The following is an 18,076-nucleotide window of genomic DNA, read 5'->3' as shown; positions in this document are numbered from 1 at the left end:
TAATGAAGGATCTGCATCATATATATATATATATTATACTGACCCCAGAATAAGGTCTTTATTCACCACATCATTCAACCCCAGCTGTGTAGGACTTGGTTGTGGTTAAGGCAAAAGCAAAATGATTCAATACTTGACCATGCCACTACACAGGACCACATATTTATTATTAATAATAATAATAATAATAATAATAATAATAATAATAATAATAATAGTACACTAATAAACGTCAGACACCATGGGATGCTGGCGCGCATCTCGCAGTGCGCGTACACGTGAGCAGCAGAGAGGACTTTCGGTTCGGAGGAGGCGGTCCTCGCACCACAACATCACTCAGTTCACGATCCGCACGCCGTGTGCACCAGAGGCTCGTACTCGTTGAAGACTCGGTCCTAGCGAGGTCCACTGAGATGTTCCTCTGAGGAGAGCAGCGCGCTGCAGGAGGATCGATCCTCCTCGGCTCCCAGCCCTCTCCAAGCTCTTCTCCCCCCGCACTCCGCGACGCTCACGTTTTCCTGCAACAAGCCCCGAGCCTGGAGACGGAGAGAAACCCGTGGTGGACCGGGAAGGAGGCTCAAACACCTGTAAGTCAACGCTTAGCTCGTTTGGAATTCATGAACTGATTGTGAACACGAATGACTTTTAACTGCTCGTCGTCACGCTTTGAATTCCACCAGTTCTGTCCCCCCTCGGCTCTCTCCGACCTGAGCCAGGGCTCAACTCTTCACGGTGCAAATAAAGTTAACTTTCGTGTTGTTTTGGGGACGACCTGACCGTTAAACTGCTAACGAGTCTATTTAAGATGATTAAAACTTATCTTTGCAGATTAATGTCGTAGAATACAGATCCCAGGTCCGACCAATGATCCGAGGGTCTGGTGCATTTCACGCCGATTGTGTATTTCCCACATCCATCCGTCAATCTTTAATCGAATGGCACAATATAAGGAGTTGTAAAGGGACAATTATATTTTCCAACATCGTTTCTCTAAATGACATTTGTTGGGATTGAGTCTCCTGACCCCCTTGGGGCGTTCGGGGACTAAGGGCTCAAAATGAGAAGACACCGCTAGTATCCCCACATTACAACTGTCAATGATCAAAACAAGTAATGTTAGTCTAAAGGACAGAGTTTCCTGTGTTCTCATCAAGTAGCAGAATGCATAAGGGATCCCTGCTCCCTTGTGACCGGTTTACCCTAGGGTCAAAGGTTAACGTTAGGTAACACCGGGAACAGGTAGGGTGGAACAGGTAGGGTGCAAGGAATAGGAGACGGGGCTTATATGATGAAAGGAAACAACATATGGATTTGTCCATCAACCAACCCCATCATGAGGGGTTTCATCTATTGTTTACTACCATCTGATTAACCGATACGATCGATTTATTGGGGAGCAGGGCTTTTCTCAGCCTCCTGAGACCTGGACTTCTCCTTGCGTAGCTAATAGAAACACGCGGGGCCAACTCCCATCTGAGGCCTCGGATTATTGCATGTTTGTTGTATGTTATTGTATGTTTATTACTCAAATAAATGAGACAAATTGTTATAAATTCGGATGACTCTTTATCCTTTAAGAAACAGAGTACACTTAGGCGTACTTTTCGGTTACAATACAGTGTCTTGGTTGCACACCCTCATCCACGTAGGCTACGTTTCAATGTAAACTAAGCCGTGGCTTGGCACAGCTACTTTGTGCGAACGCTGTAATTCACGAGCTGGGCTAAACCTGATCAAACCCAGATTAAGACCTGTGAGAAAAAACAACCTCAGGCTTCCTTCACTTCTTGAGACATGCTATCGATGAATGCTCCCCCCCCCCCCCAGAGATGCCAGGTGGTGGCGACACGGAGGAATGCTGTGGGGGTAACCATCTGACACTGAAGCCAGCCAAGCAGAGCCCCCATCTGACCAGAGAGCCTTCGCTATAGTCCTGACCACTGTAGGATGACTCTGGGGTCGACATGTCTGCCCTGAACCAAGCCGTCCTCACCGATGTGGACCAACGAGGGGACAGTAACCTGGACTGGAGGGACATCGAGTGGCGGGAAACAGAGCCGCCCAGCGCAGTCGTAGCCGACGCCCAGACGCAGACGGAGCCGTTGCTGACTTCGGAGGCGGGGGCCCAGACCAGCCACGCCGTCGTCATGCACATCGACCTCGAGCGGACCCCCTCCTGGCCGAGGCACGGGGCCGTGATGGAGGCCGAGGGCTTTGGAGGGCCCCCGTTCCAGTTCGACCGGCAGGCGCCGGGTCGGATCTCCACCTCCCCCACCCTGAGGAGGATGCGCCACAGCCGGCGGTCCCAGACCGGGGTCCGGGACTCGGTCCGGATGGAGAGCACGCGGGAGGAGCCCGGCGCGGCCCAGAGGGACCCCCAGCCCCCGGCCGGCCCCGTGTCTCCGGGCCCCAGACACATGGTGTCCCCCCTGGCCCCCAGTCCCCTCTGTGAGGGGGCCGTCCAGCTTGAGAACGGCGCTGGGTCCTGGACCTCCTCCTCCACCGGCAGACAGGGGACCCGCTCCCAGAGGTCCCATACCTTTGAGGACAGGACCTCCGGCCCCAGGGAGGGGTCTCCCGGCGGGACCTCCGGCCCCAGGGAGGGGTCTCCCGGCGGGACCTCCGGCCCCAGGGAGGGGTCTCCAGGCGGGACCTCCTGGTCGAGGGAGGGGTCGCCAGGCGGGACCTCCGGCCCCAGGGAGGGGTCTCCAGGCGGGACCTCCTGGTCGAGGGAGGGGTCGCCAGGCGGGACCTCCGGCCCCAGGGAGGGGTCTCCAGGCGGGACCTCCTGGTCGAGGGAGGGGTCGCCAGGCCAACATCCAACCGACTTTGAATTCCCCTGTCATGAAGGACAGGTGAGTGCTAATGAGTAATGAAAGTGGTGAAACACCTGATACCAAGTGTTTATAGCTACTTCATTGTCGCTATAATGACTTAAAGGATAGAGGTGGCAACCAAACTTCGACTAGAATGCGCTCTCTTTGTGTGTGTAACCCCTGCGCATGTTTGTCAAACAAGGCCTGGTTTGGCGTGTCCCGATTAGAGGGCAATCAGGCGGACTGGTGATCAGTGAATCAGGGATCTTTATCGGAGAATCACTTCCTTATTATTGGGGAATAAGGAAGTGAACCCTACCGTATTCCAGCCTGTGTGTGTGCGATAGTGTCCGTGCGTGCTCTATGTGTGAGTCTGAGTCTGAGAGTGAGTGTGTACAATGCGTCTGCAGTGGCTGCTATCACTGCTGCATACGGGGAATGGGTGAGTCTAGCAACTGTTATGTCTCGGACTTGGTTCTATAAACATCTTTACTGTACCGACAGCGATATGTTGTTTCACTTCTTATGACAAATGTACTTATTGTAAGTCGCTTTGGATAACAGCGTCTGCTAAATGCCCTAAATGTGAATGTAAATGTCCAATGTGCGTTCTGACAGCAGATGAATCATCAGTTGCGTGCACTGACAGCTCTACAGAACCTTGGGAAGTCTCCTCCCAGGGATACCCCATTCACGCAGTCGGCAGCCACCTCATAATGGAGGGGTCAGTGAGCAATGGAGGAAGATAATGGGGGCCCGGCCCTATTCATGGGCCCCGGAGGCCCTCAATGGAGCACATTCCCATTGAGTCCTCCTGATTATCCCCTCAGATCTCCCGGGCCCCGGAGTCACAAGGCCCCCCCTCCCCCCACACAGAGCGTTCCCCCCCAGGCCCCCAGCTGGGGCTGAGGACCAGGTCTCATAGGACCAGGTCTAGTTCATAGAGCTGAGGACCAGGTCTCATAGGACCAGGTCTAGTTCATAGAGCTGAGGACCAGGTCTCATAGGACCAGGTCTAGTTCATAGAGCTGAGGACCAGGTCTCATAGGACCAGGTCTAGTTCATAGAGCTGAGGACCAGCTCTAGTTCATAGAGCTGAGGACCAGGTCTCATAGGACCAGGTCTAGTTCATAGAGCTGAGGACCAGGTCTAGTTCATAGAGCTGAGGACCAGGTCTCATAGGACCAGCTCTAGTTCATAGAGCTGAGGACCAGGTCTAGTTCATAGAGCTGAGGACCAGGTCTAGTTCATAGAGCTGAGGACCAGGTCTAGTTCATAGAGCTGAGGACCAGGTCTCATAGGACCAGGTCTAGTTCATAGAGCTGAGGACCAGGTCTCATAGGACCAGGTCTAGTTCATAGAGCTGAGGACCAGGTCTAGTTCATAGAGCTGAGGACCAGGTCTCATAGGACCAGGTCTAGTTCATAGAGCTGAGGACCAGGTCTAGTTCATAGAGCTGAGGACCAGGTCTCATAGGACCAGGTCTAGTTCATAGAGCTGAGGACCAGGTCTAGTTCATAGAGCAGAGGACCAGGTCTCATAGGACCAGGTCTAGTTCATAGAGCTGAGGACCAGGTCTCATAGGACCAGGTCTAGTTCATAGAGCTGAGGACCAGGTCTCATAGGACCAGGTCTAGTTCATAGAGCTGAGGACCAGGTCTAGTTCATAGAGCTGAGGACCAGGTCTAGTTCATAGAGCTGAGGACCAGGTCTCATAGGACCAGGTCTAGTTCATAGAGCTGAGGACCAGGTCTAGTTCATAGAGCTGAGGACCAGGTCTCATAGGACCAGGTCTAGTTCATAGAGCTGAGGACCAGGTCTAGTTCATAGAGCAGAGGACCAGGTCTCATAGGACCAGGTCTAGTTCATAGAGCTGAGGACCAGGTCTCATAGGACCAGGTCTAGTTCATAGAGCAGAGGACTGGCTGGTAACCGCAAAGTTGCTAGTCCAATCCTAACCCTAGGATTGGGCACCTAACCCTACCTGCTATATAAATGCGGTCGATTTACCATTTGTCTACTTTTATTTTGCATCCTGTTTATTCCGTGTGTCATCATGCTCAAAGTCCTTCTTCCAATGACTAACCTTGTTTTCTTTGTTTTACAGGATCAGGAGCCCGATCGCACCAGGTGGGTAAGCGGGGTTGTTTTTGACGTGTGCCATGTCCGTGCACACTTCCACATTACTAGAAAAACTATTTGCATATCAGGAGTTCAGTTGTAAAGTTTGAGTGCAGCTAATAAAGCTCAGAGCTAGACTATGGCCCTCTCGAACAATCGTCTCACCGTGTGCTGTGCTCCTATGCATTGTGTTGCAACACTTAAATGCTAAAATGCTGCAACCAAACATGCACATTTTAATACTGTCATAGAGCGCAGGGCCATAAGATTGAGTGTCGTGTGTGTGTGTGTGTGTGTGTGTGTGTGTGTGTGTGTGTGTGTGTGGGTGTGTGTGTGTGTGTGTGTGTGTGTGTGTGTGTGTGTGTGTGTGTGTGTGTGTGTGTGTGTTAGGGGACCTCTCATCTCAGCAAGCCCGCCATTGTGTTTTCATTGTATTGGCTTCTTTGTTGATAACTGGTTCACAAGCTTGCACGGATCAGTTATGAAAATCCCATGGTTATGGATGGACAAGACAAACCTCATTAGGGCCTGTATAATTAGGAATCTATTGTCCCCTAGCTCCACCATGGCCTTGGTCCACTCGGGGACCTGGGGAGCGGGCCCTATGAGGCTATTGGTGACAGGTTATGACCATCACTATTTCTCCTGTTGTGAGGGAACAAAGCAACATATATATATACATACATATATAGAGGGAGAGGGTGTGAGTGAGAGTGAGAGTGAGAGAGAAAGAGAGAGAGAGAGAGGGTGTGAGTGAGAGAGAGAGTGAGAGAGCGAGAGAGCGAGAGTGAGAGCGAGAGAGAGAGAGAGAGGGTGTGAGTGAGAGAGAGTGAGAGAGAGAGAGAGAGCCCTGCTCCATCTCCCTCCAGTAGTCTGTACCTTAGAGGGACTGCTTCTCCAATACCAGGGCCTTCTACCGGAAGTCACAGGCTATAAACACTGTGTATCAAGCCTGTACACCATAGATCATGTATGAGATGTTCTGTCATATTATAACAATAAAAGAGTGATTATAACTAAGAAGCCTGCCTGTCACATCTAATCAAACATGGTGTCCTGTAATCACAGGGAAACACACCTCAAATATCTCCTCTGACGAGTGTCAACGCGAGCCACGGCACAACGCGCGCTATTCCAGCTATTCCAACTATGAAACCTGAATATTGTCTGTCTGTGTTGCAAAGGAATCCCTTAATGGTATTAGCCCTTAATGTTAAAGGAGTCCCTTAAAGGTCTATTCCTCCCAGCTTCATGTTGTGCTATCTTCAGATGCAGAAGGTATGCCATCCTCGTGTTTACTTACCCAACAAGCTGTTAATAAGATAACATCAGGCAGCAGCAGGATAATGAGCTAATGTGATTGACACAAACACAAACACAAACACACACACCACACCCCCTCACCCTGCGGTGGTCCTGGTCCCCAGGCTTCAGGAGCGGAGGCGGAGTTCGGTGGTGGTCAGTATCCCCGGTCTGGACGTGTCCCCTGGCGACCTGTTCGTGTCTAACGGATCCGCAGACAGGCTGAACGGTTCCGCCCTCTCTGGTAACTCAGGGGCCAACCCAGTGTCTTACATGTCCCTGTAAACCATGAGGCATTCTCATTCCTCTGTTTGTACGACTGAGTGTTCTTTTTTTATGACAAGTGTACTCATTGCTTTGGATAAAAGCGTCTGCTAAATGCCTTAAATTTACATTTAAAGTTTACATCCGGGAATTTCCCTATCAACCTTAAAAGAATTAACAAAAATGCTTAATTTCGATTTTCTAAACATCTGAGCATATTGGATTCACTTCCATGGGGTTTGGTTTATGAAATGGTGCTTTTTTTTTCTTTTAAGTATGTGTTCCCTGGCAGACTTGGCCGTCGCCTGTACTTCTTGGTCTTACTAACTTTATTTCTTTTGTATACTATTTCTTTATTCCGCAGACACGAAGAAGTCCAAATGGCCGTTCGTACGGCGCAGCACGGTAAGGGGTTTGTTGATGAGGGCGTTTAAGGCCGCCATCAGCAGCCGCTGGACTCCAACGCGGTGTTTAAAGAGGCCTCTGTTTGGGGGGACGTTGTTCCCTGACCCATTTACCAAAGCACAGTAATTGTCCTCTTTTCCTCTCAGCTGGCCCTCATGTTGTCAATTAGTGTTCTTCCAAGATGCCTGTTTGATGGTGGGAACAGCGATTGAAAGAGGAAAACATTTCTTTATCCAACGCATACTGTGACGGCTCCCTGACAGTAACTGATGAGGGATGTCCTGTGCTTGCCCTTTGCAGACCAAAGGGAAGATCTCCATCAGCACAGTGTCAAACATAGAGAACCACCTGTCCTCAGCAGACATTCAAGACTGGAGGAACACAGAGTATCAGAAATATAAGGTGAGACATGAACACCAGATAGGTTAGGCTAGGAGATCACACAAAGGACTCAAGAGGACATAGGGCTCTGATAATACACACGAGTAAGGGGTTACATTGGTCGGATTTAGACGAATTACATTTGAACCTAATGGGTTACCTTAGGTACCTTAAGGGTCTTAACTGTCCACGCCCACCATGTCTGTCGGTCCGTCTGTGCGGCACTGCAGGGCTGGTGCCTCGCGGAATTCCTGCAGGACCAGTCTCCCCAGCTGGAGCGTCTCCCAGACCCCAAGGGCACCAGGCGACTGGAGGCCCTCTGGGAGCTCTTCACCAGCGAGGCCGTCTACTTCCTGGACCAGCTCATGGTTCTAAAGGAGGTGTGTGTGTGTGTGTGTGTGTGCGCGTGTTTCCATGAAACAAAGTGAGTGCAACCAAACACCAGTTGCTTTGTGCTGCTCAGTCTGCCTGTGACTTGTTGGGGAAAAGAAAGAGAAATGGCTCCACCCAAATGCCTTGCTGTGTCTTGCAGCTCCTTGGCCTTCTCTGTATTAGTGATTGAATGGCTGCAGAGATGGCCAAAGGCTTCTTTATTGGTCCTTGTGTGGTGGTTCAGGTGTTCCTGGCCACACTGGAGACCCTGCAGGCCAGACACTGTCTGGTTGACCTGGACCCCTGGAGGCTGTTTGCCAACATCAACGAGCTATGTCTGGTGAGTCCGGATCCAAACACATCTCTAACACACACAGACACAAACACGCACGCACGTTACATTCATTAATCACGCCAATTCATCCATACTTGTAGAACATTCTAATACCTTAATGACCTGCCTGAAACTATTCCTGCTTGTTGCAGGTGTTGAACAGGTGTGACAAATGGTTATGACGATAAGCTGGACTAGTGTCGCGGCAATGTCTTCATGAGATATGACGTCTAGGAAAGACTTCTAAATGCAAAAAAGAAAACAAAGAAAACTGAACAACACACAGATACTCCATCACACTAGTCTGTGGGTTTGTTTTGGTTTCCCCAAAATAAAGAGAGGAGACAAACTATTAAAGGAAGCGTTGAAAGGAAATAGGAGTTGAGAGTTGAAAGCCCTTACTCACCGCTCTATCCGATAAGAGCTATGAAGATAATGCTTTAGTGGTCCCAGAGATGTGTCAGCTGACTTTGATTTGATCATGTCTTCTCTAATCTCCATGGCTCATTTCATATCAATCCAGCTGAATGTATTGCTATTTAGTACTTCTCCAATTTCAAGAGTCTTGAAATCCTGAATAAAGCAAATAAAAATCCTGGGGTTGAGCAGGTGAATGCTGCTGGTGACGCCGGAGGTGGGCGATGTTCCTGGCGTTGCTATGGTTACTCTGCTGTCAGTTTTGATGGTTGGCCTGTTTGCAGGTGAGCTTTGGCTTCCTCAAGAATCTCCTGCGCGTCATTAAGGACACCTGGGAACTCCCTCTGGAGGGGGGCGGGGCCAGTCTGCCCGAGCTGCTGAGTCAGGTGGGTGTCAGGTGACACGCCAACGCACACCACGCAACTACACCCTGAGAACCACACACCACAACTACACCCTGAGACACACACACCACACAACTACACCCTGAGAACCACACACCACACAACTACACCCTGAGAACCACACACCACACAACTACACCCTGAGAACCACACACCACACAACTACACCCTGAGACACACACACCACACAACTACACCCTGAGACACACACACCACACAACTACACCCTGAGACACACACACACCACGCAACTACACCCTGAGACACACACACACCACACAACTACACCCTGAGACACACACACACCACACAACTACACCCTGAGACACACACCACACAACTACACCCTGAGACACACACCACACAACTACACCCTGAGACACACACACCACACAACTACACCCTGAGACACACACACCACACAACTACACCCTGAGAACCACACACCACACAACTACACCCTGAGACACACACACACCACACAACTACACCCTGAGACACACACCACACAACTACACCCTGCGACACACACACCACACAACTACACCCTGAGACACACACACCACACAACTACACCCTGAGACACACACACCACGCAACTACACCCTGAGACACACACACCACCACACAACTACACCCTGAGACACACACACCACACAACTACACCCTGAGACACGCACACCACACAACTACACCCTGAGACACGCACACCACACAACTACACCCTGAGACACACACACACCACACAACTACACCCTGAGACACGCACACCACACAACTACACCCTGAGACACACACACCACGCAACTACACCCTGAGACACACACACCACACAACTACACCCTGAGACACACACACACCACACAACTACACCCTGAGACACACACACACCACACAACTACACCCTGCGACACACACCACACAACCACACCCTGAGACGCACACACCACACAACAACACCCTGATTTGACCCACCAGGCCTCACCAGATGGTTGGTGGCGTTTAAAGGTGAACATGATCAGACTTCAGATGACCTACTCACCGAGAACACTGTTGGAGGGCAGACAACCCAGAGACAACCCCTTGGGCATTAAACACATCACCAGCACAGCGCAATCATCCATTACCTTTCAGTCATCGGAAATGGTGCTTACACATATTCACCTAGACGCTGTTAAACAGACAATTACAGACAACTCACCGCATGACACGGTGCGATGACATGCCATTACCCCGGTGACTCAGAGGGCAGTGTTAACCGTCTGTGTGGGTGTGTCTGCAGGCCTTCGAGGAGAGAGTGTGCCACTGCCTGCAGAAGTACTGCCTCAACTACTCGGCCGCGCTGCTGTACCTGAACGGCCTTAAGGCCAGGGAGGACTTTGGCTGTTATCTGAAGGTACAGAGCAGCCCGACCGCGTGTGTGTCAGTCAGAGGGGGGGGGCTCGCTGCTGTTTACCGTGACACCCGACCAGGTGGCACCACAGGGCAAAGGGTGCTGCATGGGAGCAGGGTCACGTTAACACCTGCCTCCCAGCCATGGGTGGACCTATTTGAACCATTTGTTAGGAAAATAATCCAGGGTTACAAAACGAAGCGGCCAGATGACCATTTAATACCGGCCGGTAAAACGGCTAAACAACCTGGGACTTGACTTGTGCGTGAGAAAGAGAGATAGGTTGCGTGAGAGAGGGGCAGAACAAACAACACGGCGACGGTGCCTCAACAGACCAGTCACCGGGACTCACCACACATTGGAATGCGGCCGCTCGGAGGCGTTGTGCACCCCGGCCGGTCAACAGAGAACTGCACCCCCATTGTTCCCCCTTTTCCTTCTTTCTAGTTTGTCTTCCTGACAATCAGTTTACTTTCTACACCTTCACCCCCCCCCCCCCCCCACGGTCCCTGACTGCTGTCTCCTAGCACACTAACTCTCCCCCCTCCCCCTGATTCCAACGAGGAAGTACAATACGTGTGTGTGTGTGTGTGTGTGTGTGTGTGTGTGCGTGTGTTTCAAATGAGAGGAACCAACATGAAATGGGGAAACGGGTGCGTACAGCTCTATTGTCATTCATGAAAACAACAAGGAAGATGTTATTAATGTCCCTTCCATTCTGTCCATAGTCGATCAGAAGGTGAAGGCCTCACTACTGTCCACAGAACCACTGTTACAGTATGACTGATTATTGGCTCAACTCGTAAAAAAAAACCTCAACCAAATATTGCTTTAATACAGCTCAGTGGATTGATGCAACCTGAGAAATGAAAGATCCTTAGAACCATTTGAAAGAAATAGATACAAATATATGATTGGAGATCTTGTTAGTATACACAGACCCAAGGGGTAGGGTGGTACGCCACAGGGGCCCTCATCACCTAGCACCCATTTCCCCTTTTCCTTCACGTGGGTTCTGCTCATTTACAACACACACACATTTATAGGGTGTGTTTCTCCTCCCCAGTGGAGTGAGAGGAAGGAGTAACGCTGTGTGTGTCTCTGGTGGTGTGTAACGGGTGTGTGTGTCTCTAGTGGTGTGTGTGTGTCTCCTCTGGCGGTGTGTGTGTCTGTGTGTCTCCCCAGTGGGGTGTAACGGGGTGTGTGTGTCTCCCCAGTGGTGTGTAACGGGCTGCTTGTCTGTGTGTGTCTCCCCAGTGGTGTGTAACGGGCTGTGTGTGTCTCCCCAGTGGTGTGTAAGGGTGTGTGTGTCTGTGTGTCTCCCCAGTGGTGTGTAACGGTGTGTGTCTGTGTGTCTCCCCAGTGGTGTGTAACAGTGTGTGTGTCTGTGTGTCTCCCCAGTGGTGTGTAACGGTGTGTGTCTGTGTGTGTCCCCAGTGGTGTGTAACAGTGTGTGTCTCTGTGTGTCTCCCCAGTGGTGTGTAACGGTGTGTGTCCCCAGTGGTGTGTAACAGTGTGTGTCTCTGTGTGTCTCCCCAGTGGTGTGTAACGGTGTGTGTCTCCCCAGTGGTGTGTAACGGTGTGTGTCTCTGTGTGTGTCTCCCCAGTGGTGTGTAGCAGTGTGTGTGTCTGTGTGTCCCCAGTGGTGTGTAACAGGCTGTGTGTGTCTCCCCAGTGGTGTATAACGGTGTGTGTCTGTGTGTCTCCCCAGTGGTGTGTAACGGTGTGTGTCTCTGTGTGTCTCCCCAGTGGTGTGTAACGGTGTGTGTCTCTGTGTGTCTCCCCAGTGGTGTGTAGCAGTGTGTGTGTCTGTGTGTCCCCAGTGGTGTGTAACAGGCTGTGTGTGTCTCCCCAGTGGTGTGTAACGGTGTGTGTGTCTGTGTGTCCCCAGTGGTGTGTAACGGTGTGTGTGTCTGTGTGTGTCCCCAGTGGTGTGTAACGGTGTGTGTGTCTGTGTGTGTCTCCCCAGTGGTGTGTAACGGTGTGTGTGTCTGTGTGTGTCTCCCCAGTGGTGTGTAACGGTGTGTGTGTCTGTGTGTGTCCCCAGTGGTGTGAGAGGAAGGCGCAGTGCCGCCGGCTGCAGCTCCGGGACCTGCTGGTGGCTCCCATGCAGAGGCTGACCCGCTACCCGCTGCTGCTGCGCAACATGGCCAAGAGGAGCGCCGGGACGGAGGGCGCCGCCCTGCAGGCCGTGGCCGAGCAGGTGGACACCTCCATATGTGAGCACAGCCATTACAATCAGGATCCCTTTGCTCACTAACACCACCCTGCTGCTGAGCTCTGCAGTAGAACTATCATCAGGCAACCGTTTTCTTTATCTACTCTTCAGAGAAAGCTTTTTTATCCCTGGTGTCCTGTGATCTGTTGGTTAGTAGAGCTGGTTTAACCCGTTTGTGGTGATGCTCAGTCAGTAGCTAAGGGCTCAAGAGGAGAAGTGCTGTCAGAAGTTATATTTAGCTGTCAATCACGATATCATTATGTATTGATTCAATGCCCTGTTCTAAAGATTCTCAATCAAACATTGCTTGAATACAGCTCAGTGTATTTTTTAACTGAGAAAGTAAAAATCCTTAGAACCATTAAAAATAATAGATACAAATATATAATTTGAGATCTTTTTAATATACAGACATGTATACAGGCTCTTTAGTTAACTCTAAACTAGGCACTTCTGACAGGCCGTCCAAACCTTGTGAGAGTCCATTCAGCCTATTGTGGAGCCTCCTCAGTCTGATCTAACGGGAGTACTTAGTGCTGCTAGGCTAGGCTAGCAGGTTTGGCACCAGTTATTCTACTGCAGAGCACATGAAAGCAGAGCTGTTCTCTGTCCGCCCTCGCCGCCCTCAACAGGACATACCTGGACCTCTGGTTTGGTTCAAGTTGCTGTATTCGTCCTGGTGAGCCGGTAGGCGTGTAGTGCAGGTTCACTGTGGAACCCGACGGACCCACAACCAGGACATGTGTTCCAGCAAATGTCAGGACATTCCGATTCTTTATTATCTTCTTTTGATGAAACACTTTCTCGGAACACACGTAGCCGAGGGCGTGGCAGATAGGACGGGCTGTGAGGACGTGCCAGCCGTGGCACGGGTACACGGGTCAATGTCCCGCGGGCGTAGCCACCGCGTTAATGGTTACATCAACCCACCGCTGGAGGCTGGCTTGCCAGGGTCCAACACCTGTGACTAATCTTTGGTTTCCTCCCCGGCGCTCACTTTACGAATCTCACACATTCAAACATTCATTCATGCATTCGTTCAAACTCCATCTTTGTGGGACGATGAAGTGATGAGCAACATTGTAACGCTACCTACTTCCTACTAATGAATACTTGACATGCCCAAATGATCTTTCATAGCAGTATCTCTATTCTTTGTACAGGATGATCAAAGTCAAGGGTTTGCCAATAGCTTTGTGCTCTCTATCTGTGTCTCAAGGCGATTTGGAGGGCGAGGTGAAGTGGTTGGACAACTACCAGCAGGTGAAGCAGTTGAGGGATGCTCTGGTGTGGCTGCCAGTGTGGGAGAGAGACAAGCGGGCGTTTGTACCCGAGGTCAGTACATGAACCCTGTCCTCCCACGGACCCGGGTTCAGAGACTAAATAGGATTACATTCTTGTAAATAATAATACTGATTAAGGTTTTAGTCGTTGATTTGATGGATTGATTTGAAATGTAAGACTTGAAAGTGACTCTTGGAATTTCTTGTGGCCCAGAGTTTGAAACACCTGCTGAAGACTGTCACCTTGGATAACCTTATCAATCACCGAAGCCTGTTGCATGATGGGAAACTCATTGCCACAGGTTGGTGCAGTTCCCCTCAAGGAATTCAAGTCATTCCAGTGATATTTTTTGCTATGATCATCCAGCACCGATCAATGTACATACAAGAGCGAGTCCCACTCGTCCTCGCTGTGTAAAACCTGCACTGTAATCGTACTGCACTCGTCTTGTTGGGATGAGACTGCAGAACTAGAGAGATGTGTACATAGGGAGTGCTGTCCATTCATTATCTTTGTTCCGTGTGATGACCAGAGAACACCAAGATGGTGGACGTTTATCTGTTCCTGTTTGATGAGTTCCTCTTGATCACCAAGATAAAGAGAAACAAAAAGGTATGTTCAGAAAGACTCAAATAAGGTCACTTCAATTTCAATGTGTGGGGAAGGTGTGATGGCCCAATATCAGCAAGGGAAGCAGCGGAGAGAGACAAACGAGTACTGGTCTCTCTCTGACTCTGTCTCTCAATCACTCTGAACTCTCTGGTCTCTAATGTAAAGCTGAACCCCCTCTCCTGGTCCCTAATGTAAAGCTGAACCCCCTCTCCTGGTCCCTAATGTAAAGCTGAACCCCCTCTCCTGGTCCCTAACGTAAAGCTGAACCCCCTCTCCTGGTCCCTAACGTAAAGCTGAACCCCCTCTCCTGGTCCCTAACGTAAAGCTGAACCCCCTCTCCTGGTCCCTAACGTAAAGCTGAACCCCCTCTCCTGGTCTCTAACGTAAAGCTGAACCCCCTCTCCTGGTCCCTAACGTAAAGCTGAACCCCCTCTCCTGGTCCCTAACGTAAAGCTGAACCCCCTCTCCTGGTCCCTAATGTAAAGCTGAACCCCCTCTCCTGGTCCCTAATGTAAAGCTGAACCCCCTCTCCTGGTCCCTAATGTAAAGCTGAACCCCCTCTCCTGGTCCCTAACGTAAAGCTGAACCCCCTCTCCTGGACCCTAACGTAAAGCTGAACCCCCTCTCCTGGTCCCTAACGTAAAGCTGAACCCCCTCTCCTGGTCCCTAACGTAAAGCTGAACCCCCTCTCCTGGTCCCTAACGTAAAGCTGAACCCCCTCTCCTGGTCCCTAACGTAAAGCTGAACCCCCTCTCCTGGTCCCTAACGTAAAGCTGAACCCCCTCTCCTGGTCCCTAACGTAAAGCTGAACCCCCTCTCCTGGTCCCTAACGTAAAGCTGAACCCCCTCTCCTGGTCCCTAACGTAAAGCTGAACCCCCTCTCCTGGTCCCTAACGTAAAGCTGAACCCTTTCTCCTGGTCCCTAACGTAAAGATGAACCCCCTCTCCTGGTCCCTAATGTAAAGCTGAACCCCCTCTCCTGGTCCCTAACGTAAAGCTGAACCCCCTCTCCTGGTCTCCAGCGGTCTGCCGCCCCTGAGCAGGCTCAGAGCCCGGACCTGGACCAGCTCCTGAAGGAGGGCTGTACCTTCACCGTGGTGGACCAGCCCGTCTCTCTGGACCGCCTGCACATGAAGAGCATCGACCAGCTCAACGCTACAGGTGGGTTGCTGGGGCCGGGACCACCGGAGATAGGGGGTCCTTTGTTTCATTACGGAACCTTTGATTCATTTGCTTTGTGTAAAAACAATGAAGGGCAGAGGTCTGTCAACAGGTTGGATGAGCGGATCAAGGTGGTATGAACTGGTGTTCTTCCAGTTCAACCTGTTTCAGAGTGAGCGGCAAATAGGGTTAGTTTTGATGATAGTTTTGTCTCCCCTCCCAGCATCAGGACTACCTCACTCCTTTATCCTCATGCATCAGAGCCGCTACCAGCAGTGTATTGGAGCGTTCATCCTCCAAGCGCCCTGTGAAGCCGTCAAGGTGAGCTATACGACCAGCCACTGCACGCTCCAACTCCAACTTTTCAACTATGCGTCGCAGAGAATGTCTCACACTGAATCTACTGTAGCTTAAGAGACGTTCCAGGCTCCATGTGAACGAACACACACACACACACACACGATGCCTAGAGCTTGTGTTTTTGTGCGCTCTACAGAAAGCGTGGATGTCCAAGATAGAGGGTGCTGTGACGGCACTACTGAAACTGGACTCTCAGCAGCCGCGGGTCAAGAATGCCTCCCAGTGGCTGGAGTCCTCCCAGATATGAGCCCTAGAACCAGCCTCTGAAGACCTGTGTTAACAGGAGCCCTGAAGACCTGTTAACATGAGCCTCTGAAGACCTGTGTTAACAGGAGCCCTGAAGACCTGTTAACATGAGCCTCTGAAGACCTGTGTTAACATGAGCCTCTGAAGACCTGTTAACATGAGCCTCTGAAGACCTGTGTTAACATGAGCCTCTGAAGACCTGTGTTAACAGGAGCCCTGAAGACCTGTGTTAACATGAGCCTCTGAAGACCTGTGTTAACATGAGCCTCTGAAGACCTGTGTTAACAGGAGCCCTGAAGACCTGTTAACATGAGCCTCTGAAGACCTGTGTTAACAGGAGCCCTGAAGACCTGTGTTAACAGGAGCCCTGAAGACCTGTGTTAACATGAGCCCCTGAAGACCTGTGTTAACATGAGCCTCTGAAGACCTGTGTTAACATGAGCCTCTGAAGACCTGTTAACATGAGCCTCTGAAGACCTGTGTTAACAGGAGCCCTGAAGACCTGTGTTAACAGGAGCCCTGAAGACCTGTTAACATGAGCCTCTGAAGACCTGTGTTAACAGGAGCCCTGAAGACCTGTGTTAACATGAGCCCCTGAAGACCTGTGTTAACATGAGCCTCTGAATACCTGTGTTAACAGGAGCCCGGAAGACCTGTGTTAACAGGAGCCTCTGAAGACCTGTTAACATGAGCCTCTGAAGACCTGTGTTAACATGAGCCTCTGAATACCTGTGTTAACATGAGCCTCTGAATACCTGTGTTAACATGAGCCTCTGAAGACCTGTGTTAACATGAGCCTCTGAAGACCTGTTAACATGAGCCTCTGAAGACCTGTGTTAACATGAGCCTCTGAAGACCTGTGTTAACATGAGCCTCTGAAGACCTGTGTTAACATGAGCCTCTGAGGACCTGTTAACATGAGCCTCTGAAGACCTGTGTTAACAGGAGCCTCTGAAGACCTGTGTTAACAGGAGCCCTGAAGACCTGTTAACAGGAGCCCTGAAGACCTGTTAACAGGAGCCCTGAAGACCTGTGTTAACAGGAGCCTCTGAAGACCTGTGTTAACATGAGCCCTGAAGACCTGTGTTAACATGAGCCTCTGAAGACCTGTGTTAACAGGAGCCTCTGAAGACCTGTGTTAACAGGAGCCTCTGAAGACCTGTTAACATGAGCCTCTGAAGACCTGTGTTAACAGGAGCCCTGAAGACCTGTTAACATGAGCCTCTGAAGACCTGTGTTAACATGAGCCTCTGAAGACCTGTGTTAACATGAGCCTCTGAAGACCTGTGTTAACAGGAGCCCTGAAGACCTGTTAACAGGAGCCCTGAAGACCTGTGTTAACAGGAGCCCTGAAGACCTGTTAACAGGAGCCCTGAAGACCTGTGTTAACATGAGCCCCTGAAGACCTGTGTTAACATGAGCCTCTGAAGACCTGTGTTAACATGAGCCCCTGAAGACCTGTGTTAACATGAGCCTCTGAAGACCTGTGTTAACATGAGCCTCTGAAGACCTGTGTTAACATGAGCCTCTGAAGACCTGTGTTAACAGGAGCCCTGAAGACCTGTGTTAACATGAGCCCCTGAAGACCTGTGTTAACATGAGCCTCTGAAGACCTGTGTTAACATGAGCCTCTGAAGACCTGTGTTAACATGAGCCTCTGAAGACCTGTGTTAACATGAGCCTCTGAAGACCTGTTAACATGAGCCTCTGAAGACCTGTGTTAACATGAGCCTCTGAAGACCTGTGTTAACAGGAGCCCTGAAGACCTGTGTTAACAGGAGCCCTGAAGACCTGTGTTAACAGGAGCCTCTGAAGACCTGTTAACATGAGCCTCTGAAGACCTGTGTTAACATGAGCCTCTGAAGACCTGTGTTAACATGAGCCTCTGAAGACCTGTGTTAACATGAGCCTCTGAAGACCTGTGTTAACATGAGCCTATGAAGACCTGTGTTAACATGAGCCTCTGAAGACCTGTGTTAACATGAG

The 18,076-nt window shown here is 50.5% G+C and overlaps 1 protein-coding gene across 1 annotated transcript; it reads left to right on the top strand.

The window, feature by feature from the left end:
* The first annotated feature begins 394 nt into the window (after positions 1 to 394).
* Positions 395 to 16,119, top strand: plekhg7 (pleckstrin homology domain containing, family G (with RhoGef domain) member 7). Its single transcript, XM_079742660.1, has 17 exons — positions 395 to 587; positions 1,828 to 2,855; positions 4,924 to 4,946; positions 6,365 to 6,483; positions 6,868 to 6,908; positions 7,209 to 7,310; positions 7,520 to 7,669; positions 7,906 to 8,001; positions 8,697 to 8,798; positions 10,099 to 10,212; positions 12,257 to 12,428; positions 13,647 to 13,762; positions 13,925 to 14,012; positions 14,244 to 14,323; positions 15,346 to 15,484; positions 15,708 to 15,805; positions 15,981 to 16,119. Exons 2-17 carry the CDS (start codon positions 1,965 to 1,967, stop codon positions 16,089 to 16,091), a joined length of 2,442 nt encoding a protein of 813 aa, XP_079598786.1. The 5' UTR covers positions 395 to 587; positions 1,828 to 1,964; the 3' UTR covers positions 16,092 to 16,119.
* Positions 16,120 to 18,076: the final 1,957 nt, after the last annotated feature.

This window comes from Pollachius pollachius, assembly GCF_949987615.1.
Source record: "Pollachius pollachius genome assembly, chromosome: 9".
In the NCBI taxonomy this organism is placed as follows: domain Eukaryota; kingdom Metazoa; phylum Chordata; class Actinopteri; order Gadiformes; family Gadidae; genus Pollachius; species Pollachius pollachius.
Note: the sequence above shows the minus strand (reverse complement) of the source record. Positions and strands in the feature narration are given on the sequence as shown.